At 42.6% G+C, this 24,279-nt stretch overlaps 2 protein-coding genes across 2 annotated transcripts; both read left to right on the forward strand.

Annotated features, from left to right (window-relative positions):
* The first annotated feature begins 262 nt into the window (after positions 1–262).
* On the forward strand, positions 263–9,160 carry LOC148693557 (uncharacterized). The gene is made up of 5 exons (XM_088678049.1): positions 263–658; positions 872–2,326; positions 2,468–2,878; positions 2,969–3,196; positions 9,140–9,160. Exons 1-5 carry the CDS (start codon positions 263–265, stop codon positions 9,158–9,160), a joined length of 2,511 nt encoding a protein of 836 aa, XP_088534175.1.
* A 6,706-nt stretch (positions 9,161–15,866) lies between these two features.
* LOC148693558 (uncharacterized) lies at positions 15,867–16,211 on the forward strand. The gene has a single exon (XM_088678050.1). The coding sequence runs from the start codon at positions 15,867–15,869 to the stop codon at positions 16,209–16,211; it is 345 nt and encodes a 114-aa protein (XP_088534176.1).
* Positions 16,212–24,279: the final 8,068 nt, after the last annotated feature.

Consider the following 24,279-nt stretch of genomic DNA (forward strand, 5'->3'; position numbering starts at 1 on the left):
GTAGTGACGTCGTCGTGCCTCTTGCCGCTGCTTGGAGCTTGTTGCAGTGTGTCACTTTTACCGTGTGAGGTTATGCAAAAGACTGCAGCGAGTTTATGCTGTGTAGTGCCTTTTGATCATAATTTTCCTCGGTGGTGACGTTGTTGTGCCTCTTGTTGCTGCTTGCTACACCGTCATCGCTGCACACCATTGCACTGTCTGTTGTCCTGCTGTTCAAGTTTTGTGGCTGTTTTTTTTTTTTTTTTTTTTTTTTTTTGCGGTCATGGTATTTTTCAAATGTTTTAAGAGCAACACCATTACCATTCTTGCGAAGGAAAATGATTCGCAAGATAGGGGAACAACGCTGAAGATTTACGCCCCACTGACTGGCCTTAAGGCGCTTGCTCTTCCTACAAAAGACAACTCCATGCATATTAAGTCGTGGTCTTCTGAAGTATCTTGGAAGGTGGCAAACTTTGTTCGATCAAATACGGAGAGGGAGGCGTGCACACCGGGGATTCTTATCTTGAACCCTTCACACCATGCTCGTGACAGTCATCCGGCTTCGTTTAAGCTTCTCGGAGATCACATCCGCAGCGGAGCTATGGCTTGGAATGATGCCTTGTCGACTACCGGAGAAGCTATTTTTGATGAGTCTTATTGGGAGTGGCTTGAAGATGTCTTGGGCTGATCTAAACATGTGCTTACTAGCATGGGCCTTTACCATGCCGTGTACGCATCTTTGTTTAGTTATGATCTCCATCATTCTGTCCTTCATGCGTTCTTCGAGCATTGGTGTTCAACGACTAACACGCTTCATACAGCTCAAGGAGAGATGTCAATTTCACTTTGGGATCTCCACAAGATAGGGGGATTGCCAATCTAAGGTAAGTTTTATGACGAGGTCGTTCCTAGTGCGGAGGAACTTTCTCTCTGCAATAACCGAGGATTGCCTGCGAGTTGTCGCTGTTTATTTTGGGCATATCACAAGCTTTCCCAAGATGCTCGAAGTAAATCAGGCGTGAAGATTTCTTCATGGATCCGCTTCTGGTATTGGGAGGACACAAGGTACAAGAAGTCCTCGAAGAGAAGAAGTTGCAACAAAACCGCTAAGTCAAAGGGAGACTCATATCCATCTGGTGCCATTGGTTCAGCTAGGCGCCGTTCCCCTACCGAGTTGAGAGCGTTTGAGGACCTTGGCATAGCATCAGAGCATATGGAAGAATCTTACCTAGCTGCTTTCTTAGCTTGTTGGCTTTGTAAGTTTGTTTTTCCAATCAGCGACGTCAACTTTGTTCGTCCTGGGGTTTTCAAAGTTGCTAGCAAGATGGCTGCAGGTGAATCTTTCGGTCTTGCTATCCCGGTTTTGGCCAATATTTATAATGGCTTGAGTGTTGTTTCGAACTCAGCAAACACTGAAGATCGTGCCGCGGTTCTTCCCTACCATTATGTGTATGGTTGGTTGGGTGAGTACTTCGGTACTCATTTTTTTTCTTCAACTCTAAACAAGTCAGGGCCTTTGATGACGAAGTATTCTGGCGTGCTTTCTTCGAAGAGCCTCGATGATTCCCAGGCGCAAGCACTGTTTAGAAGCTGCGAAGGCTTGAAGATGGACTATCTGGCGAGAGTTGGCTCGGTGCGGCGAGGCATCATGGACGATTCGCATCTTCGCTTCTCAGACTTATTTTACCTTATAAGTCTTCGCTCAGGGTATGTTTCTTTGCGGCAAGAAGATCGATGCATTGTTCAGCCGTATAGTCCCCACCGTTTCAGCAGGCAATTTGGTTTTGTCCAACATGTGCCAGGCAAGCTGAAGGAAAAAAAACAATTAGACTCTTTGCAAGCCGTGTATATGCATTGGGAGTCTTGTACCCGTGCATGTACAAATGCTTCTGTCACCCTGCCGGCCAAAGACGAGTTCAAGAGTAGTCCAGTAACCCGTGCTTACGTAAGTTGGTGGTCAAAGGTATATTATGAGAATTTGGGGATGGCAAGTGGTACTAATTCTTCTCATTCACACCTTAATGTATTGAAGAAGGGGTGTTCTGTGGTTCCTACACAACTGATATCTTTTGATTGCGCGAGTGCTGCTACTTTGCAAGATAGACCAGTGGTTTTAGTCCCTCAATGCCCACGCTTGTCTTCTCAACATCTGGATGTATCTGAAGAGGCTGGTGATGAAGTTGATTCGCACGAAGATGGACTTGTTTTGCGGCAGGGTCAACAAGTTTTAAGCAAGCGACGTCTTGAAGGCGCTCCGGCCGATAGCGATGTCAATTTTCGTCATAAGAAGAAAGAAGTGTTTAGGCTCCCTCAACTCGATGGCAGTGTGTCGTTTGAGAAAGACGTATGCATCTTCTTCTCTCTTATGACTTCTTCTGCTTTCATTGTTCTAGCTTTTGCTTCTAACAGCTTTCTTTGTTTTCTTTAGGTTGGGCCTTCTTGTTCTTTTGACTTGGCGACCACAGGTATTTATTCTTATACGGAGATGCTATTTGGAAGCGACCTACCCACAGGCGAGGAGATTGGGGATCCACCTGGTACAGAGCTTATCCCAAGTTCGTCAAGTTTCCCAAGTTTGTCGTGTGTAGGTGGAGGCATGCAAGATCCCGTCATGCATTCTACACCTTTGCCAGCTAGCTCTGAGATCTCTCTGAGAGGGCCAAACCTTAGTGGTACTGAGCAGCTTATTCATCGCATCAATCTTCGTGCGGCAATGGATATCAAGAGCCATATTGAGGGGAGGATTTTGAAATGCCCGTCGGAGGACCTTGCGTTGCTTAAAGAGGACTTGTCAAAACTTATTTCTGCAATTGACAATCTTAACATTGATTCTTCATCCTTGAAGATCAAGATTGCCGAAATTATGGCCGCCTCAACTGAGTATTCTTCCTTGCGTGTTATTTCCTCGAAGAAGTTGAGTCCAGATGTTAGAGCTCACCAACTTGCTGCAATAGACTTGTCACTAACCCAAGCCCGGTCTTCTCAGCAAGCTGCTTCGGGAGATTATCAATCTACAGAGACTTCTTTAGCTTCCGTCCGGGTACGTCTAGATACGTTGATGCGAGAACAAGAACAGCTTGGCATCGAGGCATCAAAACTTGAAAGTGTTCTCGGGGAGCAGGGAGCTACACTTTCTCAATGCCAAGAGGAGATTTCACGCCTAGAACAAGAGAAAGACATGGCTATGGAGTTGCCCATCCTGTCTCTCACTGAGGTAGAGACTTTGAAGGCTTTGGAAGGCTTGCTTGAAGACCGCCTCCTTAGTTTTAGGGACATAGTTTTCGAGTAGTGTCTTCTGCCCTTTTTCTTTTGTAATCGGACTTTTTCCTTCAAAGAAATAAAATGTTTGCATTCTTGAATTTGCTCTTTATTCTTCAAAGCGTTTTTTTTTTTTTTTTTTTTTTTTGATGTGACTGTACTTGAAGTTTCAAGTTGCCTACGTACCCTTGGTTGAGGAGGGATCAAGTTATGACGTAGTTCAAATGAGTGATGGTTTTGATGATGATTTTGCCGTACACAGTTTATGCTCTTGCGGGCCAGGAGCGTGGTGCGTTTGCTTTAGGGGTAGTAGCGCTTCAAAAATCTACCGTTGATGGGGCCGATCTCCAACCCGTCTTCTGCCATGATTAAGTAGGCGCCATTGGTATAGATCTCTTGTATTACGTAGGGTCCATCCCACTTTGATGTGAACTTGCTTTTTGTCTTATAAGTTGTAATGATAGGCCTACGCAATGCCAGCACGAGATCTCCGGCTTGGAAAGACCTTGGGCGGACTTTCTTGTTGAATGCCTTGGCTAACCGTGCTTGGTAGCATTCCAAGTGTTGTTGAGCTTCGAGCCTTCTCTCATCCAGCGCTTCCAACTCCTGAAGGCGCAACTTTGCATTTTCTTCATCAGTCAAGCCTTCTTGTATAGCCATCCTTAGTGAGGGGATTTGACTTTCAAGCGGTAGAACAGCTTCTACGCCATATACGAGAGAATAAGGTGTAGCTTGGGTAGGAGTCCTATGTGTAGTCCTATATGCCCAAAGTGCTTCACTTATTCTTTCATGCCAGTCTCTCTTTGTTCGGCCGATTACCTTTTTCAGGAGGTTGCACAGCGTCTTGTTGAATGCTTCCGCGAGGCCGTTGGCCGGAGCATGATACATGGAAGACTTGTGCTGCTTGAACTTGTATTTGTCGCAAAGCTCGTCCACGAGTCGGTTGGAGAACTGTTTTCCGTTGTCAGTGATAATGTAGCGAGGCACCCCATATCGGTGGATGATATGCTCCTTGATGAAATGAACAACAGTTTCCTTTTTTACTTCCCTTAAAGGTATGGCTTCAGCCCACTTGGAGAAGTAATCTGTTGCAGCTAGGATGTAAGCTTCCCCTGCAGATGACTTTGGCGTAATTGGTCCTACAACGTCCAATCCCCATGCGTCGAACGGCTATGAAGCAACTGTAGGGTGTAATGGTTCAGGCGGTTGATGTATGAAGTTGGCGTGGAATTGGCAGGCTTGGCACCTTTTGGCGTGTTCCAGGCAGTCCTTCACCATGCTCGGCCAGTAGTAACCCATTCTTTTAAGCTGGAAATGTAGCTTTGGTCCAGATTGATGTGCCCCACACACACCTGAATGTGCTTCTTCCATGGCTTGATTAACTTCTTCCTCACCTAGGCATCTCAGGAGCAGTCCTTCAAAAGAGCGTCGGTAGAGTGTTCCTTTGTAGTAAAGGAAGCGAGGTGCTCGTCGACGTATTTCGGAACGGTGTCTAAGATCATCTGGAAGCTTTCCGTGCTCTAAGTAGTCGATCAGCGGCTGTCTCCACTCTTCAGCATCGACTGGAAGTACTGAGATGACATTTGTATCATCTAGTGACATTTCATTAACGAGCGGAATCACCCATCTTTGGCAAACTGGCACGTCTGCAACTTCATCTTTTCCTAGTGTCATACTCGAGGCTAGATTGGCGAGAGCGTCCGCCATTTGATTTTCCTTTCTTGGCACATGTTCTAGTGTCACAGCTTCGAACTTTTGTAGCAGTTGGGTTGCTAGCCGGAAGTATGGGACGAGATCATCCTTCCTCACCTCATACTCAGTTAAGAGTTGATTGATTATGAGCTTGGAATCGCCATATACCTCAAGAGCTGTGATCTCCATGTTGATCGCCATTTGGAGCCCGATGATCAATGCTTGGTACTCAGCAACATTGTTGGAGCATAGCTCATTCAGTTGGAAGGAGTAAGGTAGTATGTGCCTTTGTGGTGACATGAATACTACTCCTGCCCCCGCTCCGTCTGCTCGTGCGGATCCGTCGAAGAACATCGTCCATGTCGGGAAGATGTCGATGTAGAACACCTCCTCGTCAGGCAAGTCGTCTGAGATTTTCCAATCAGCCGGGATTGGATGATCGGCAAGGAAGTCTGCTAGCGCTTGTCCCTTGACAGCTTTAGCTGGGACGTAGATGATCTCATATTGATTAAGAAGTAAAGCCCATTTAGCGAGTCGCCCTGTCAAGACTGGCTTAGTCATAACGTATTTGACAGGGTCGGCTTTAGCAACCAAGTGGATGGTGTAAGCATGCATGTAATGTCTGAGTTTCTGAATGGCAAACACCAAAGCGAGGCACATCTTTTCTATTGGGGAATAGTTCAACTCAACGCCGGTGAGAGTTCGACTGAAGTAGTAAAGTGCTCCTTCTTTTTGGGATTCATTCTCTTGCGCCAAGAGCGCTCCGATTGAACTTTCCTGAGCAGCAATATACAATATGAGTGGTTTCCCGGGCACAGGTGCCCCCAGGACAGGTGGACTTGACAAATATTTCTTTATGCTTTCAAAAGCATTATGACATGCTTTGTCCCATACGAATGGAACATCTTTCTTCATAAGGCGACTAAACGGTTGACAACGCCCTGCGAGGTTGGAGATGAAGCGTCTGATGAAGGCTAGCCGTCCTTGTAGACTTTTCAGCTCGTGCAGGTTTCTTGGCTCGGGCATGCTTTGAATGGCATTGATCTTTGATTGGTCTACTTCAATACCACGGTGCTTGACGATGAAGCCGAGGAATTTTCCAGAAGTGACGCCAAACGCACACTTTAACGGGTTCATCTTGAGGTTGTATTTTCGCAGCCTTTCGAACACTATTTGCAGATCCTTCAAGTGTTCTGATCTTTTCTTCGTCTTAACCACCACATCATCTACGTAACATTCTACGTTTTTGTGTAGCATGTCATTGAAGATTTTCTGCATTGCGCGTTGATACGTAGCTCCAGCGTTCTTTAGACCAAAGGGCATTACCTTGTAGCAGTAGATGCCTTTTGGAGTACGAAAGGCTGTTAGTTCCTCGTCTTCGAGGGCCATGCGAATTTGATTGTACCCAGAAGAGCCATCCATGAATGACAATGCCTCATGGCCAGTGGTTGCATCCACCATGATTTCAATGATTGGCAAGGGGAAGTCATCCTTTGGGCAAGCATCGTTGAGATCCCGGAAGTCTACGCAAACACGTATTTGTCCTGATTTTTTAAGGACAATGACGATGTTGGAGATCCACTTGGGGTATTGCACTTCTCGAATAAAGTCTGCTTCGATTAGCTTGTCGATCTCGACCTCGATTTGTGGGATAAGCTCAGATCGATAGCGTCTTTGAGTTTGCTTTATCGGCCGTGTTCCAGGCCTGACCGCAAGATGATGAACAGCAATGATAGGGTCCAGGCCGGGCATTTCTTTGTAGGTCCAGGCAAAGACGTCTTTGTACTCTAACAACAACTGATAATACTCCTTTATCTCATATGTACTTAATAATGCACTTACGAAGATAGGTTTTGGTTCCTTTCTTGTACCTAAGTTGAGTTCCTTGAGATCATCGATCGTGGCTTGCCCTCCGTCTTCAAGCTGTGGTGGTGCAGCAGTGACATCTTCCTCGGGGATTTCGTCTTCTTTACCTTCTTGAACCGTGACGTGGAAAACATCTTGGATCTCCTCTTCGATGCTGTCTTCTCAAGCTTGTCGGCATAAGGATTGTCTGGTGTTCTGGGAGAGGCTTTCCTCGCAATCTTCATAGGAAGGAGCCTTGACCGAGTAATTGAAGAAGTCTTCTGGGAAGAGGTCGCACATTGTGATGGGGATGGACGATCTTTGTGTCAAAATTTCATTATCTCCAACACTTTCACATTGTTCTGGAGGTTGACAGAAGCTGTTTTGCCCTCTTTTCGATTGATAAACTTGTGGACAAGATGGTTGCTGCTTGTCCAATTTCTTCGAAGCGATCTTCGGAATGCACTCCTCACAATTTTCATAACAAGGAGCCTTGATCGAGGAATTGAAGACGTCTTCGAGGAAGAAAAGATCCCGCATGAACGATCTTTGTGTTGTAATTTCATCATCCTCAACATTTTTATGTAGCTTTGAAGGTTGACGGTAGCTGCTTTGCCCCCTTTCCGATTGGTGAACTTGTGGACAAGACATATGTTTCTCGTGCAGTTTCTTCGGAGTGACATGAATCCATCCTTCATCTTCACTTGACTTTACTGACATGGTTTTGGAGCATGCCCCCAGCGGTTGAGGTGAAGACTTTGAGTCGAAAGGGCCAGAAGTGACATCTTTCTTAGGGATTTCATCTTCAGTGCCGTTCTTTTGGGTTTGTTGGCATGAAGATTTGCCAGTGTGGACGATGATGCGCCTCCTTACCTTTAATGGTCCTTTTGTGTCAACCTCTAGGATTGCTTGGCGCTTCATCCTTGAAGGAATCAAGCTTCGAACGTCGTCCTTTTCTCCTAACCCATTGAGCTTTTCTTCCTTTGGTGTTGTCTTCCTCTTTCCAAAAGGCTTCCCATTATCTTCAAACCTTTCTGAAGCTGATCGTCGCAGATGAGAGATAACTGTGTTGCTTTGTTTCTTAGGCTTTAACAACCTTTCAAAAACAGAGCTTTGGGATGTCGGCGCGTTAAGCCTCTTGAAGACAGAGGTTCGGTCTTGACCACCAATGCGATTAAGCACTGAAGTTCTGGAGCTTGACTGGCTCATCCTATCGAAGACTGACGTCCGAGGGGAGGGTTTAAGCTCTTCTTGGTCTTGTTCAATGCTCATGCTGACATATTGAGTGCTAGTGTTTTTCGCTTGGTTTGAAATCATCACAGGTGCATTTGGTGTGAAACCAAGTCCGGCTTTGTTGTTGTCAACTCCGTAACCATGCTCCTTCAACTTCTTTTGAGTTTTGGTGAGGTTACGTTCTTCGTCATTGACAGTGTTTGAAACCTTCTTTCCAACCACCGCAGAAGAAGCGAAGTCGTACCCGGCATTTGACATGAGTTTGTAGGCGATAGGGTCGAAACCTTCCTCGGTCCTCTTGGTTGGAAGAAAGCTTGATTCCACCTTCTTTGGTGGAGCTTTTATGAAGCCTTGTGGTAGTCTTGCGGCCTTAGCACCCCCTAGCTGTGTCAGAGGCAAAACTGCATTCGTCTTGAGCAACTTCACGTTATCCGTGTGCCACTGTGTGTCGGCTTTTCTAGTTTCGAATGGAGATTGACCATTCTTTCTTCTTGACATCGGGATATACCGGAATATGGGTGCGTTCGGTCCTTCTGACGGCATCCTACTCCCTTTGGTTGTTGCAGGTTTAGCAAGCTCGTCATCGTCTTTGCTTGAAGATGGCACGGCCTGCTCTTTTTGCTTTTTAGGCATGGCTTGCCACTCCTGCTTTTTAGGTGCTGCTCTGCCCGTGGATTTGATCTCTTCCGGAAGGGCTTCGGGTACCGTCTCTTCATCCATGTAAAACTTGGCATCTGCAAAGTGTGATTCGGCTTCGGTGAATGGCTTGGTATCACCTTGGATCACCTTCACTCCTTCTCGGTAAAATTTTAGGCATTGGTGAAGGGTGGACGGCACTACCCCATTTGCGTGGATCCAAGGTCTTCCTAAGAGCATGCTATAGGAAGTTCTTGCATCAATCACGTGGAATATCGTGCTTGATTTGAGCTCACCCATGGTCATCTCTACTCGGATCATGCCTATCGCCCTTTGTCCTCCTTGGTTAAAACCCTGGATCAGCAGACGGCTCAGGGATAGTTCATTCACCTTGATGCCAATTATGGTCATTGTTGATTTTGGCATGATGTTTATGGCCGACCCACCATCCACAAGCATGCGGTTGACATTGTATTCCTTTATGTACCCGGAGACGAAGAGAGGACGGTTGTGAGGCTTTGATCCCAACAGTAGGTCTTCGTCAATGAAGTTAATTACATCATGGGTGGCACAACATGTGGCACATTCATGTGGCTGAAGCTTCGAGCCTTCGTCGTTACTTTCTTGCACTTCGTGGTCGTCGAGACCTGCCAAGACTGCTGCTAGTGCTCTTCGCATCTTTTTTGGCAATGGTAGCGCTTCCTCGATGCTAAAGTGTGTTGGCAGACCTTCTCCAGGTGTAAGGGTCTTTTTTACCTCAGTGGCGATAGCTTTGCCTTTTGAGGGCTCTTCTATTTCTACTTCAACCATGTGACAGGCCACGGTAGTGCACTGTTGGAAAAAGTCATTCGGGAAGTACTCACGCAAGGAAACGGGAATGCGTGGCTCCTGCTCCATAGGTTCCCTAGCATATGTTGTTTTATTATGCTTTATGTTTCTTTTAGGCTTCGCATTGTTGCGGCCGTGGTGATTTCTTCTTTGTTCCACCTTTGGCTGTATGACTTGTGGTCTTGGTTTCCTTGTCTTTTTGTAGGTTACCAATATCCATCCTTCTTCATCATTAGCATGTGTATCTTGGTCGCTTCTCTCCAGTGATGGTTGTGTAGGAGGTGCCGTGCAACTTAAGCATTCACGGGAACGGTCAGGTGTCATTTGGAGAGGCACAGGATTAAACGATCCAAACGCAATTGTAGTGGTATGCGTTGCAGCCGTGTCCTCAAGGTCGAGCTCAATTTGCCCTTGTTGTGCTAGCTTCATGATGAGTTCTTTGAGAACGAAGCACTTGCCAACAGGATGGCTCACAATACGATGGTACTTGCAGTACCTAGGATCGTTTGTGCGATTCATTTCTTCAGGACGCTTGCATTCGGGTAGCTCAATCACCTTTTTTTTCCAGCAAGTCATCTAACATGGCAGCCATGTCAGAGTCAGGAAAAGGGTACGTTTTCTGTTCCAACTCTCTCAAGGTGCTCTTGTATCTGTCTTGGGTGCGAGAAGGCTCACTTGTCTTTATCTCCTTCGCTTTCTTCTTGGAGGAGATCTTGATGGGCGCTGAGGAGGTCTTGATGGGCGCTGAGGAGGTCTTGATGGGCGCTGAAGAGGTCTTGATGGGGGTAGTGTTGACGGTGAAAGCTTCCTTAGCGGGCTTCTTCCCGGTCTTGTCTACATTTGGGGCGAATACTTTCTCCTTATTGAAGTTAGTAATTGGCTCCTTTTTCCCATGATTAGCGATACTCAGCTCCATGTCGTGGGAACGAGTTGCTAGCTCTTCGAATGTTCTTGGTTTTATGCCTTGGAGGATGTAATGTAACCCCCAGTGCATGCCTTGAACGCACATCTCAATGGCAGAGGTTTCAGAAAGCCGATCTTTGCAATCCAGACTTAAGGAGTGCCATCTATTTATGTAGTTGACGACAGGTTCATCTCTCCACTGTTTCGTACTGGTCAACTCTAGCATGCTTACAGTACGACGAGTGCTGTAGAAACGGTTGAGGAATTCCCTTTCTAGCTGGTCCCAACTGTTGATAGACTCAGGTTCGAGGTCAGTGTACCAGTCAAAAGCGTTACTTTTCAGCGAACGCAGGAACTGTTTGACGAGGTAGTCTCCCTCTGTCCCAGCATTGTTGCAAGTTTCAATGAAATGGGCGACATGTTGCTTCGGGTTGCCTTTTCCATCGAACTGCATGAATTTTGGGGGCTGATAACCTCTTGGCATCTTCAAAGCATCAATCTTCTTGGAGTAAGGCTTTGAGTACAGTACGGAGTCATGCGAGCTTCCTTCGTACTGTGTCTTGACAGTGCTTGCGATCATCTCCTGTAACTGCTGGATAGAGAGAGATCCCATGAATGCCGTTGCTTGGTCTAGCTTTGGCTTCTCTTCAACTTTCTCCACTGGTGGCTCCTCTTCTTCGTCGTCTTCTTTCTTTAATAGGCCAATATTTGGGTCGACTTTCACGTCGGGCAGCGCATCTAGTTGGTTGACAAGTGCGGCAATCTGCAAGTCCTTCTCTTCCACAGTCCGTGTGAGCTTTGCGATTGCTTCATTCATCTGAGCTAGCTGCCCCTCGATTGAATTTGCTCCAGTGGTCATAACTTGCATGGTTGTACTGCCGCTCGAATCAGCGTCGGAGAGTAGGGACTCTGAGTATTTCCTCGGGCTTTCCTCCCTTGATGCCTTTAGCGAGGCTAGGGTGATCACAGGCTCGTACCTCAAGTGCTCTTGTTCCTTTGACAGAGTTAATGCCGGGGCGGAAGCCGCAGCAAAAAGAGCTCTTGCCTTACTTTGGGTTATGATGCCCGAAATATCACCACTTGCAGCGATGATGTTCTTGTTCTTTGCTTTGATTGCAGGAACAGCTTGATCCTTTCTTGATGCCATTTGCGTTTTTCGATGATTTGAGGATAGAGATGAGAGGTAGAGAGGTCCCACTGGGCGTGCTAAATTTGTAAACACGAAAAATTCCTGAAACAAGAAACAAGAATACCGTGTACAAAATATATTTTATGTTTAATGATTTTGGGGTTACAATCTCTTTGTAATTTGATCCTCTGATTCTATCTTCGTAGGGTGTAGGTTTGTGGATGAGCTGTTGATCCAAAGGGCCGTCGGGGCTTGATCTAGGGATGAACAGTTGATGAACGGATCTTCGAGGGCTTTTGGGCTTGATCTTGAAGACTGGGTGTATGGATTTCTTCAAGGGGGCCGTCGGGGCTTGATCTTGAGGGTTGATGGATGAGCGGATCTTCAAGGGCTTTTGGGCCTAATCTTGAAGACTGATTGGATGTGTGGATTTGTTGAGGTTGTTGATCCAAAGGGCCGTTGGGGCTTGATCTTAGGACGAACGGATGATGAACACTTTCTTCAAGGGGCCGTCGGGGCTTGATCTTGAGTCGGCGGAAGTTCTTCAAGGGCCGTTGGGGCTTGACCTTGAAGGAGGGTTTGACGAAGAACAAACAGTGTTTTCTTGATCCTTCGGGATTTTGCTTGAGAGCTTTAGAGTTTCAAGGCTTCAAGGTTTTGGTGTGATGTAAATTCCCTTCCTTCTTTCCCTTCTTCTTTTTTTTTTTTCAAAATGAATGCCTTGGCTTCCTATTTATAGAATTCCAAAACTTGATTTTTGGATTTAAATAATCAGATGAAATAAATCATTTCTGCCAGGTAATGACACGTGTCCTATTTGATGACTTTTCCAATTTATTTCGATTTTTCGTTGAGTCACACGCTACATGTAAAATTTATGTGCCACGTGACCGTTGAAATTTTAATTATTGGTCAACATTCATTTCACCGAAATTTCGATGTCCACATAAACCTAAAGGTTTTTATGAGGTATTTCAGAACTTTAAGGCCTCTGAAGAAGATGAGGACAAAGAAACCAAGCTGCCAATGTGGATAGAAGTGAAACCTCACAGCCAAGTTATCACGGCAGTGCAAGTCAAGGATAGAGAAAGAGAACCATGAACCCAGTGCCCCTAGTTATTGAGAAAGATTCAGCCTGACTCGACCTAAAATGGTATGTGGTTGGCAAGGATGGAAGACTTGTTAAAGAGATGGGGGCATCTATGATCAGAAGAGTCCAAAGATAGCATAAGGCTCATATGAACTCAATGAAAATCCCCACCATTTCAAAAGCATATGGGAATATTAAGTTTAAGGAGGCTACATAAGGTAGAAGAAGATAACTCCAATGAAGGAGCAAAAACGAGATAGAAATAGCTAATAGTAGAATGAAAGGTAGAAGAGATCATGTACCTAAGAATCCCCATACAGGAAAGTACATAGTGTTGAGAAGAGCTCAGGAGAGTGTAGTCATAATGCCTACACCAAGCTGAAGACTGAAGCCTCTCTATTTTAGGACCATTTCCCCTGAGATGGGGATACCTTCACCTATAATGGAAGATGCACCCTGCGAAGCCCTAAGGCAGTTCCTTAACTTTGATATAGTAGTAGATGAGGAGGTGACCGAGTTGATGTTAACCAAGGATGCTCAGGCTTGGATGGATGAGTTTATGTATCAGATTAGAGGAAAGAAAGAAGAGGTACTTGGACCCAATAACTTCCACGTAAACATGACTTATGTTTTATCAGCCATGTTTTAAGCCGAGCCAGATCAGCCAGCCAAGATGAATGGTGATTATTTGGCACCAGAACCAATGATGGAACTTGTTAATGTTGAGCAAGGTAGGAAAGAATGATCAAGTATGGCAGACTTACCCGAACCTGCACAAAAGGAGATGAAAGGGTATATTTTGACTGAATAGTGTTTAGCAGCTCAAGTTTGGCCTTAGCCAACCATCTCAAACCTATATACATAACTGCTCATCTGGAAAGAGTACCATTCAAGAGAGTGTTAATAGATGGTGGAGCAGTGGTTAATGTGCTCCCACTTAAAGCAAATGAAGAGGTTGCGTAGAAGTGAAGATGATCTTATTCCCACTGATCTAACAGTTTCTAGTTTGTCTGGAGCCATCACCATAACCTATAGGATATTGCCTTTGGAGGTTGACTTGGGGTTCAAGCAAATTATGCTGGCATTTTTTGTGGTGGATAACAGCTCTACCTATGGAGCATTGCTAGGCAGAGATTGGATTCACCAAAGTTTGTCTGTACCATCCACTTTACATCAACAAGTTGCTGTCTACCATGAGTTTAGAACCGAGGAACCAGGATTTTAAGAGATTGTGGAAGCCGAGTCACAACCATTTATTCCCACAACCAATGGTGCAGAGGCAAACTTCTACAACCCCAGTATTGGAATTTTGCAGTGTTTAGGAGCTAATGAGAATGGTCGCCCAACTAAGGTAACAGCCCAAAAGCTTCTAAAATAAGGATTATCTCTCACCAAGGAGGAATGGGACAGGCCCCATATTGTCCCAGCCCACCAACACCAATGATGTTAGAACAAAAGAGGAAGGATCAAGTGATTGTAGTCAGGTCCTTAATCAATAGACTGATGATGTATGGGAGAAAGATAAAAGAAGTGAGAAAGAGCTCAGTCAGAGAGGAAGCAAAATGGGAGAAAGAGGCTTCAAGCACCCAGAATAGAGAAAAAGAAGAGTTTTTGGGAGAAAAAATAGAGGTAGCCATTCATATGGCTGAGTGTATATATGACTTAGACTGGCCAGATGATGTGCCCGGTGGTCCAAAGTCAGTTGAATTTTGGTGTACAGAGTCTTATAAACCAGTGCCAGAAATACAAAACCCCTTGGAAACCATTACTTTGGGAACTGAGGAGGATCCAAGGCCAATACAACTCAGTGGCTTGTTGGAAGCTGGAGATCAAGCAAAGATAATAGACCTTCTACATGAGTTCAAGGATTGCTTTGCATAGCATTACACAGAGATGCTTGGATTGGACCCTAGTTTAGTAAAGCACAGAATGCCTATCAAGGAAGGGTACAAACATGTGAAGAAAGCTCCAAGGAGAACGTCAAAAGAGATAAAAGAAAAGGTCAAAGAAGAAATCGGGAGGCTGGTAAAAGCAGGATTTATTAGGCCTGCAAAATACGTTAAGTGGTTGGCCAACATTGTGCCTGTATTAAAAGTTGCAACTAACACGATCAGATGTTGTGTTGACTATAGAAACATTAATGAAGCCACGCCTAAAAATAAATACCCCATGCCCATGGTTGAACTATCTATAGATACAGTTGCAAAACACAAAGTTTTATCTTTCATGGATGGGAATGCCGGTTATAATCAAACAAAAATGGCTAAAGAAAATAATCATAAGACAACTTTTTTAGGTGCCTAGGACATGTAGGAGCATATGAATATGTAGTCATGCCATTCAAGCTCAAACACAATGGTGCAACCTATCAGATAGCAATAAATGCCATTTTTTCATGATTTAATTGGGCATAACATGGAGGTATACATTGATGACATTGTGGTGAAGTCTAAAACTAAATAGCAACACTTAAAAGAGCTCAGAAAAGCTTTAGTAAGAATGAGGACCCATAAGTTGAAAATGAATCCTAAGAAATGTGCTTTTGGAGTCAGATTGGGCAACTTTTTGGGATTCCTTGTTCATCAGAAAGGAGTGGAGGTAGACAAAAACAAGGCTCAGGCTATAATGTAGTCACCTTCTCCCACCAACAAAGTGCAGTTGCAAAGGCTTCTGGGGAAGATCAACTTCTTAATGAGATTCATTGCTAACTTGGCGGGCAAGATTTAGTCGTTAACTCCCCTATTAAGACTGAAGAATCAAGAAGAGTTTGAATGGGGCCCATAACACCAAGAAGCTTTTGATAAAGTGAAAGCCTACCTAGCCTCTCCACCAGTACTAATGCCCCCTCAAAGGGGAAACCTTTGAAGCTCTATATTTATGCTTCTGAAAAGTCAATAGAAAGCCTGCTAGCTCAGAACAATGAGGAGTGAAGGAGCAAGCAATATATTACCTCAGTAGAATCGTTACTAGGGTAGAAACAAGATATACCCCAATTGAGAAGCTATGACTAGCTCTATACTTCACTGCCTGCAAGTTAAGGCATTATATGTTGCCTTACCACATCCATATCATTGCCAAGAACAATGTGATCAAGTATATGCTATCGAAACCAATGCTAACTGGGAGAATTGGAAATGGATTCTAGCACTATTAGAGTTCAGTTTCCAGTATGTACCCCAAAGAGCAATAAAGGGGCAGGCAATTACAGACTTCTTAATCGAGCACCAAGAATTATAGGATGAACTTGTCAACATCCCAGGAACTTTAGAAATGGTCAGTCCTTGGATCCCACCAAGTAAAGACCACTCAGGCAAGGAGGAGTGGGTTCAGCAAGAGATAAAGAGAATAACCAGCCTATGGATCACTCCTTGGAGGTTGTATTTCGACGGATCTTGCACTCAACATCCTGTTGGAGCTGGGATTGTCATCCTTAATCCCAAAGGAGTTCAACATTGCTACTCATTCCTTCTAGATACTACCAACAATCGAGCAAAGTACGAAACATTAATCATTAGCTTGGAAATCCTGATAGAGTTGGGGACAACTGAAGTTGAGTTGTTTGGTGATTCAAAATTGGTGATTAATCAGCTGAATGAAGACTACAAGTGTAGATGATATGTATTTAAACTAACCTAATTAATAGATTAATCTAAACCAAATTAAAATCACAAGTGCATGAATCAATTGTAGAAATATATGCAAATACGAGGTCGATCCCACAGGGATTGCTTTTAATACCAATTCAACCAGCTGATTACATGAAACTTAACTCGACTAGGAAACAAATGTTTGATTAATTGATTATGAAAAATAATTCAAACTTCAACTTAAAATTAAACCAAAAATATGAATAACGAAGACACACAATGAATGTAAGTTTAAAAGAAATTAATGTGATGAAAGCCTAAGGTCATGAATCCACCAATAACAATCATATTCCCTTTTCTTCAAGCCGATTACTCTACAATTACCATGTCAATATTTAAGGTTGTTCTTTCTAAGATATGAATTACACTGTGATCAAGCATCAACTCATGTGTCTATACATGACAACTATATCCTATTGGTTAGGCATACAATTAAACACATAAAAACCCATTAAGCACTGAAGAATTATGTCAACCAAGTAGGACTAGTTTGATATTGGTCATCCTCACTAGTTTGTCTACTCTTCTTAATCTTAGTTCCAATAAACCTAATTTCTTGGTCATCCTCTTAGATTTATCTAATTATCTAGAAACAAGTACATAATGATGGCCAGTCACAAGAACATTCGAAACTATAATAGATTAAGCACAAGTTGTTGTACGTGGCTCTCATGCGGCGGTTTGTAAGTAACGTTGACAATAATCATGAGCCAACCGACAAAGATTTGTCTGCAATCTTTTTTATCTTTTCTTCCCGATGTCCGGCGAGCAGTGAATATGTTAATGGTTTATGTAAGGTCCGGCCCACATCCAAAATTGATTAGTGATTATGATATTTTAAAAAATTTAAAACAAATTAAAAGAATGAAAACTTTGTATCTAAACAAAACCTAAATTTTATCACTCAGTATTACGGTCTGGTAATATTCATCTTCATTTAGAAGTGAGAGGTCTTAGGTTCGAATCTCGTAGATGGTGAATTCAATACCAAATGAGGTTGTCAATTATGTGGCTTAGCCGAACTCCCCCTCTCCCTAGTGTAAAAGTATCAATGTACTAAGAAGAAAAAAAACTTAAATTATAACAAAAGCATCCTAATTTTTTAATTTTATGCTTATGACAAAATTTGACATTAAACAACTGAATGTTATGGATATTATATTAAAATGTGATTGTGTAAATTCTAGATAGATTTGGTTCTTAGTTATTTTTTCTCTACTACAATTGTATTTACTTGGAGGACGAGTAATTCTCTCCTCTTTACTACTATAAAAGGCATTGTGTAGAGAGAATAACATCTCATAAACACAGAGAAATCCTTACACTTTCTCCACTCCAAGCTCTCTGACCTTTGGCTCCTACACCAAAAGCTCCTTGTATGTACACATACATGTCTCCTAGACAATCGCCCCTTACATAGTGGGAATGGTGCATCAAACAAAACAACAACCCAAATAAGCTACGAAGCTCGTGTGAGCGCCAATAATTCAACATATGTGAGAATAATAAAAACAAGTCCATTGATCTCAATTTATAAATAGTATTCATAAAATCACCCTTTATAAAATCATAAATGGTTCATTTGAAATCCCGATAAAATCACAGACATCCCTCAACTTTTCCAAATCAAACCACAAAGGTTCTCAAGCCTGTTGTTCATAAATATGTTGAAAACTAGGATTAGAGCGGCACAGCTCGGCCGAAGCCTACAACTCCTAAGCTTCCACATTCTAGACTAACTCTAAAGGACCAATGGAGACAGGGATAAGCTTTCGGTCCACTCAACGGAACTAAATAAGAAGAGGAATTCATAACCATTCACTGGAATCCAACAAATAAGGGGTTCCGATGCACTCAACGGAACTAGAAGAAAAACGGATCCCAAACCGCTCAACAAAATCAAAACAGAACACGATTTTGGACAACTCAACAGAACAGGGTAGGAAGAGGGATTGCAAACCACTTAAGGGAATCTAGGAGAAGCAGGGTTTTGACCACTCAACAGAACCCAAGCGAACACGATTATGGACCACTTAACAGAACCACGTAGAAAGAGGATTCTAGACCACTCAACGGAATCCACATAATGCAGGGTTCCAAACCACTCAATGGAACCCCAGCGGAACATGGACCACTTAACGGAACCGAGTTAAATTCTGGAAAATTAGTTTAGAGTGGCTCAACAAATGAAACATAACACAAGTCGACGTAACAACTCCTTATGACAATAGGTTAACAGTCCTCTATTAGCCTTCACGTTTTTTATAGAAGCATATTTATGTGACTTTGTTATCTTATTTCTTTGCATTTATTTAGTTAATTTCCATTTATTGTAGTAATTTAAATTATTTTCGTATTATTGTAGGTCCAGTTGGTAAATATAACAATAAATAGCCAAATGGAGCAATTTGGAGCATTTTTGGACTTAGATTGGATAGCATATGGGCTAGATGTTTTTGGTGTCTAAATGGTGCTAGATATGTGCTAAAATCTAGAGAAATTAAAGTTGAGGTTTGGAAGCCAAGGAATTACAAAAGAAAAAGGAATCCTAGTTGGAGAGGAACATTATCTTATCCCATCCTATCTTATCCAACCTTATCTTATCTTATCTCCAGCTGCAAGGAGGAATCCTAATGATAGGAGCATATTCATGCGACTTAAATGGCTTGTTCTCGTGCATTTACGTTATGTTTCTTTAGTTATTTTAGTACTTTAAGCTATTTTCGTGTGTTTATAGGTCCAAAGGGCTAAAGGAGCAAAAAGATGCATTTTGGAGACTTTTGGAGCACTTTTGGGCTAAGGACGGATAGCTTATGCTTGAAGCCAAAGTGTTGGACGAAATTGAAGACCTAATTGGAGCCAAAGTGTTGGAACCTTGTTCTCTTTAGTTTTAGGACATTTAAACCTTTCCTAATCCCAATCATGCCATGCATAACACACATCCATTCTAACACATTGTCATTGCACATGCATTTCCTTCATTAGTTAACCCACATGCACTTATCACTTATCATCACCACATATCATATCACTTATCATCACCACTTAACCACTTATCATATCATAACCACATATCATATCACTTATCACTTATCACTTAACATATCATCCACCTACTTCACCTACAACATCCACCTACTTCACCTACAACATCCACTTCACCTACAACATCCACCTACTTCACCTACAACATCCACCTACTTCACCTACAAATGACATAGCCATATGTTCCCTCCACTACTCCTATAAATACCCTTGCATTCATTCATTCATTCACATCTCATTTCATACACAACACACCACAAACACTTCCATTCCTTCTCTTTGCCGTGAGTTCCCTTGTAATCCAAACACCATTTTTCCATTTCCCTATTAATCCAAACACCACTCCCCAAACCATTCACACCATCAAACTATCCTTAGACCTTGTGCTACAACAACGAGGAAGAGAAGAGTGCCTAAACGTTCATACAATTCAAGTTTGAGTTGTTGGAATGTTTAGGTGTTTCTTTGATTTCAATGTTTAAATTCAATTCTCTTTGTTTGTACGTATGAGGAATGGAAGAGAAGAGTGCCTAAACGTTCATACAATTCAAGTTTGAGTTGTTGGAATGTTTAGGTGTTTCTTTGATTTCAAAGATATGAGGAACTAAACCCCCTTTAGCTAGGGGGTGATTCGAAACTATGTTTATTACTTGCAATATGAATTGATTAACTTTCGTTGGAATTTCATAAGTTGTGGATTCAATTTGTTTAACCGTTTGATTGATAACTTATTTATGAATGTTTATTAAGAATGCGCGCTTAATTTTCATGCATCAATATGACGCTAGAATATAAGTGAGTTTCACCTAATAGTTACGAACTTATATTCACAAGTAGTGGAGGTTGCTTATAAACAATCGCGTTAAATAAATTCTTGGCATAAGTTTCATGCGTATTCCATAGTAACGAATGCCTCGTCAACACTTAAAGTTTTCATGATGCTTAATGATCTTTGATTGTATCTTTATTGTGCTGTTCACGTAAAGGACTTTTGGAGAATGTTGTGAATTGCGTTGTGCAAACCCATCCAATTCATTAACTTAAGGAAAACTTGACGGTTAATTTAAGCGGACCTAATTAACCCGGAGTGTTGAGTTTCATAATTTATCGAAAGACCAACTGAGAATCAATCTTGTATGCAAGTGTAACATGTGTGGAGAAGAACCCCTTGGCTATTCCATCATCCATATTTTCATCACATTCATATTTACGTTTTGCCTTTAATTACAATTTGTGCATTTTAGTTAATTTCGTCAAAACCTCAACCCCCCCCCCCATCTTTTGTTAACATGCGTATTCCATAGTTATGAATGACTAGTCAATGTTTATGATTTCCGTTGAACTTAATGATCTTTGTTTAATGTCTCTATCATGCGTATTCCATGTGAGAGACTTTGATTAGGAATAATTTGGTTGTAATGCGTATCCCATTCAATCCAATGAATCTAGGGAAATCTGACGGTTAATTTAAGCGGACCTAATTAACTTGGAGCATTGTCATTCATCGTTTGTTGAAGTCATAACTGGGAGTCAAATTATATGCTTATGTTCATGTGTGGATAAGGAACCCTCTAACTAGTTTTTTTCTTCATTCTATTCCATCAATTTCGTTTGTACAATCTGTTTTGTTTCCAAGTTTCTATTTTAGTTTAATTTCGTCCAAAACCAATCCCCCATTTATTTTAAAGTGTTAGATTAGTTAGAAATACATTTATTTTGTGTTTTTACGTTTTTTTTGAGTCAAATCCAAGTGATTAACAATCCCTCCTAATCCCCGGTCCAGAACGATCCCTACTTATACATATACTACAATTTGACGAAAAGAGGGTTTAATTTGTGTGCGTATAAATCACGCATCAAATTTTGGCGCCGTTGCCGGGGATTAAAAAATTTGCTAATCCCTTGGATTGTTTTATTTTCGTTTGTTTTTATTCTAGATTCTTAATCTTGTTTTGTTTCTTGTTTTAGGTACTAGTTCATGACTCGGAGTTCTCATCCGATTCGTGAACATATCCTGGAGTGATTGGGTTCTTCGTCCGGCTGCAAGACGTAAAAGAAAGCGCTACTTGGGAGGCAACCCAATGCACTGAATAAAACAAAGCATGTTCATAAAAAAAAAATAAAAAAAAAAAAAAAAAAAAAGAGATACTAAACATGGAGAAAGGTGGAGCTTCACAAAGGTTGTTTACGTGAAGCCCCACTACGAGGCGCAGAAGCGGAAGGCATAGAAGCAGAAGGCATAGAAGCGGGAGGCATCGAAGCGGGAGGCATCGGAGCGGAAGCCATCGGAGCGGAAGGCATCGGAGCTAGAGCATTCCAGGCCTCAATACTTGGCCAAGCGCTCGATGATCCAGGAAAAAGGTGCCTCTGGAGGAAAGACGAAAACCTTTGACGGTCACTTTGAATCCGACCTTCAGACTCTTGCAGCTCATCCAGCTTCCTCTTCATGCCCGACGAATAGTTATTTGCAAGCACATGCAAACTTCTATTCTCATACTTAAGCTGCTGGATCTCTTGCTTAAGACTCTCCACCTCTGCCATCAATGATTCCACCTGACGGGAGCGGGCAAGCAGGCGTTGGCCCATGTTGGACACAAAACTCGCACACTGAACACTAAGTGCGAGGGACTCTTGAACGGCCAACTCATCGGACCGTCCTGACAGCAGCCTACTATCTTTTGGAGTGAGGAGGTTCCTAGCTACTATTGTAGCTGTTGTGGCGTCCTGCATCACGGAGTCTTCACCTGTGAGAGGACCGTTAGAAGAAAAGAAAGAAGGGCGCCATACGTTACCTTGACGCGGCGCGCCCGTATCACTGCTAAGGCTCAATTCCAAGCTAAGGTTCGATGAGTTTGCCATTTTCAAAAGTGTTCAAAAAGAAGGGGAGGATGAAGTTAAATTTCAAAGGGCCGGAGTCGGTTTTCAAGAATGGGAAATCTTCAGAGTGTGTTTGTTGTGGTGATCAATAGCTCAATAAAAAAAGCCAAGGCGACGCGTCCACCAATTCAAAAAGCCGGAATTTCCGGCGTAATTTAGGCGACGCTTTCTCGGCTTTTCAGAAGGCGCGTTCAACTTTGTCAAAAGATTTCTTCTTTTCAGACAACACGTGGAGGCCATCATCACAACTACACATCTTTAGCCGACAAGCGCAAAGTTCGGCGACGCTTTCTCTGCTTTTCAGAAAACGCGTGCAGCTTTGTCAAAAGGAGCCGCATCCGCACTACCACGTGTCGTTCAGAAAGCGGAGGGGCGTCGTTCAGAAATCGAAGGGGCGCCTGCTCAGAAATCGAAGAGGCGTCGTTCTGATATCGAAGAGACATTTGTCGACAAGGGTAAAAGAACAGTACCACCACTTGATATTATCTCTATATATGTCGACCTTCATCTTTTATGGCAAGGCAAACCTGAAGAAAATGCCCAACTCTTCCTTACCTCTGAGGGCGCACTCCCAGCAAAGCCTCTTGAAATACTCAATTTTTTCTCCCCCAAAGAAGATACCAGAAACCTGGAGTACAAATGAGGCAGAAGGAAACGGTCGATCGAAGCATGTGGAGACAACCACAACAAATACATGTGCTGCTTTATTCGCCGTTTCTTCAAAAGCAAAGGTATCTCATATCATCAAGGTCTAAAGCAAAAGTATCTCATATCATGCTATTTCCCTGTCTTTTTCTTTGTCCTTGTTCTTACTCGCATGGCAAAGTAAAAGAAGCAATCAGCCGGCACTTGGAGTCAGTCTTCCGATCTGGAGCCAACTGCCTGGAATCTATTCCTGATTGCTTACCTAGCGTTGCTCTCGAGTAGTCATCTTCAACGGTTGATACACTTCCAGAGAAGGGACCACTTCTGCAAGGGGGAGCAAGTAAGGCAAGGGGAAAATGATACATTGAAGCATGTGGAGACAAACTTAGGCTGAGTTATCCTCCAACCCTTTTCAATACGAATTGGAAAGATTGAACAAAGAAACAGACCAAAGGAGTAAGCTCAGACCTTCGGGGGAGACCAAAAGAATCCTGCTGCCCAGATCAAGAGTAGCACAAAGGAAAATCAATGATGGGAGGAACCCCTGTGGAATCACCAAGATCAAGCCTCAGTGCAATCACCAAGGAGAAGAGGGAATTTACACTCCATAACCAGATTTGCGTCTCTAAACTCTTCTCTTTGTTAATTACATTCTGCCATGTTTAGTATGTTTAAATGCTTTTTGTGTGTTTACTTATGTTTTGTGTGAATCTATGCTTAAAACATTGAGGACAATGTTTGATTTAAGTGTGGGGGGGTAACTAAGTATATTTAATGCAAATACGTGGGATTTTATCCACCATAACTTCTAATGTTGTTCCTTGTTGTTTTAAGGTGTTTTTAAGTTGTTTTAGAGTGTTTTAGTGTGTTTTGTTTTATAATTCGAAAATCCCATAAAAATTTGAAAAATTGTTTTGAAAAACCCAAAAAGAGTTGTTTTAAAAGTCGTTTTTGTGTGTTTGTGTCTTAGGGTACCTTCCAACACAATGATAAGGATTTGGTTTATAATTGCATGACGGTTAGAAAGAGTTATAAACATAGAGAAAAGTTTGATTTACTCTTGGTATATGCTTGGTTATGGTTATAATGTATGACTTCACATGCAATCATAAAAGAAAAATTCGTTTTTGTAACATGCTTGAAGGAAGAAACTCAAACAAACGCTACATCCTTGTGAGACTCGAGCCATTACTTTCTTTGGAGAGTTATTTTCTATGATTCTTTATTTTCTAAAGTTGTTGCATGATCTCATTATTCCTTGCTTGGTTGCTACTTAGAATGCAATTGTATCATGATAGAACTAAATGCTAGAACTCATGCCCATTTCATTCAAAGCATGTTATTGATTTGCATAACACATATTCAAGAAGAAGTTGTGTAGTGACCACCACCATAGCCAAATAGCCTTACTTCACATACTTCGTATATGTTGTAAGTTTTAACCCCGTTGAGCCTTGTTTAGCCTTTAT

The sequence above is a fragment of the Pyrus communis genome, chromosome 10, assembly GCF_041283825.1.
Source record: "Pyrus communis isolate YQ-2024b chromosome 10, ASM4128382v1, whole genome shotgun sequence".
Lineage (NCBI taxonomy): Eukaryota > Viridiplantae > Streptophyta > Magnoliopsida > Rosales > Rosaceae > Pyrus > Pyrus communis.

What these genes read in the sequence shown, in the direction of transcription:
- LOC148693557 (XM_088678049.1), top strand. Translation starts at nt 263, where the DNA reads ATGGTATTTTTCAAATGTTTTAAGAGCAACACCATTACCATTCTTGCG. An exon ending in ATTGGGAGTGGCTTGAAGAT is followed by an intron (nt 659 to 871) that starts GTCTTGGGCTGA and finishes ATCTAAGGTAAG; the next exon opens with TTTTATGACGAGGTCGTTCC. An exon ending in GTGTGTCGTTTGAGAAAGAC is followed by an intron (nt 2,327 to 2,467) that starts GTATGCATCTTC and finishes TCTTATACGGAG; the next exon opens with ATGCTATTTGGAAGCGACCT.
- LOC148693558 (XM_088678050.1), top strand. Translation starts at nt 15,867, where the DNA reads ATGGTCAGTCCTTGGATCCCACCAAGTAAAGACCACTCAGGCAAGGAG.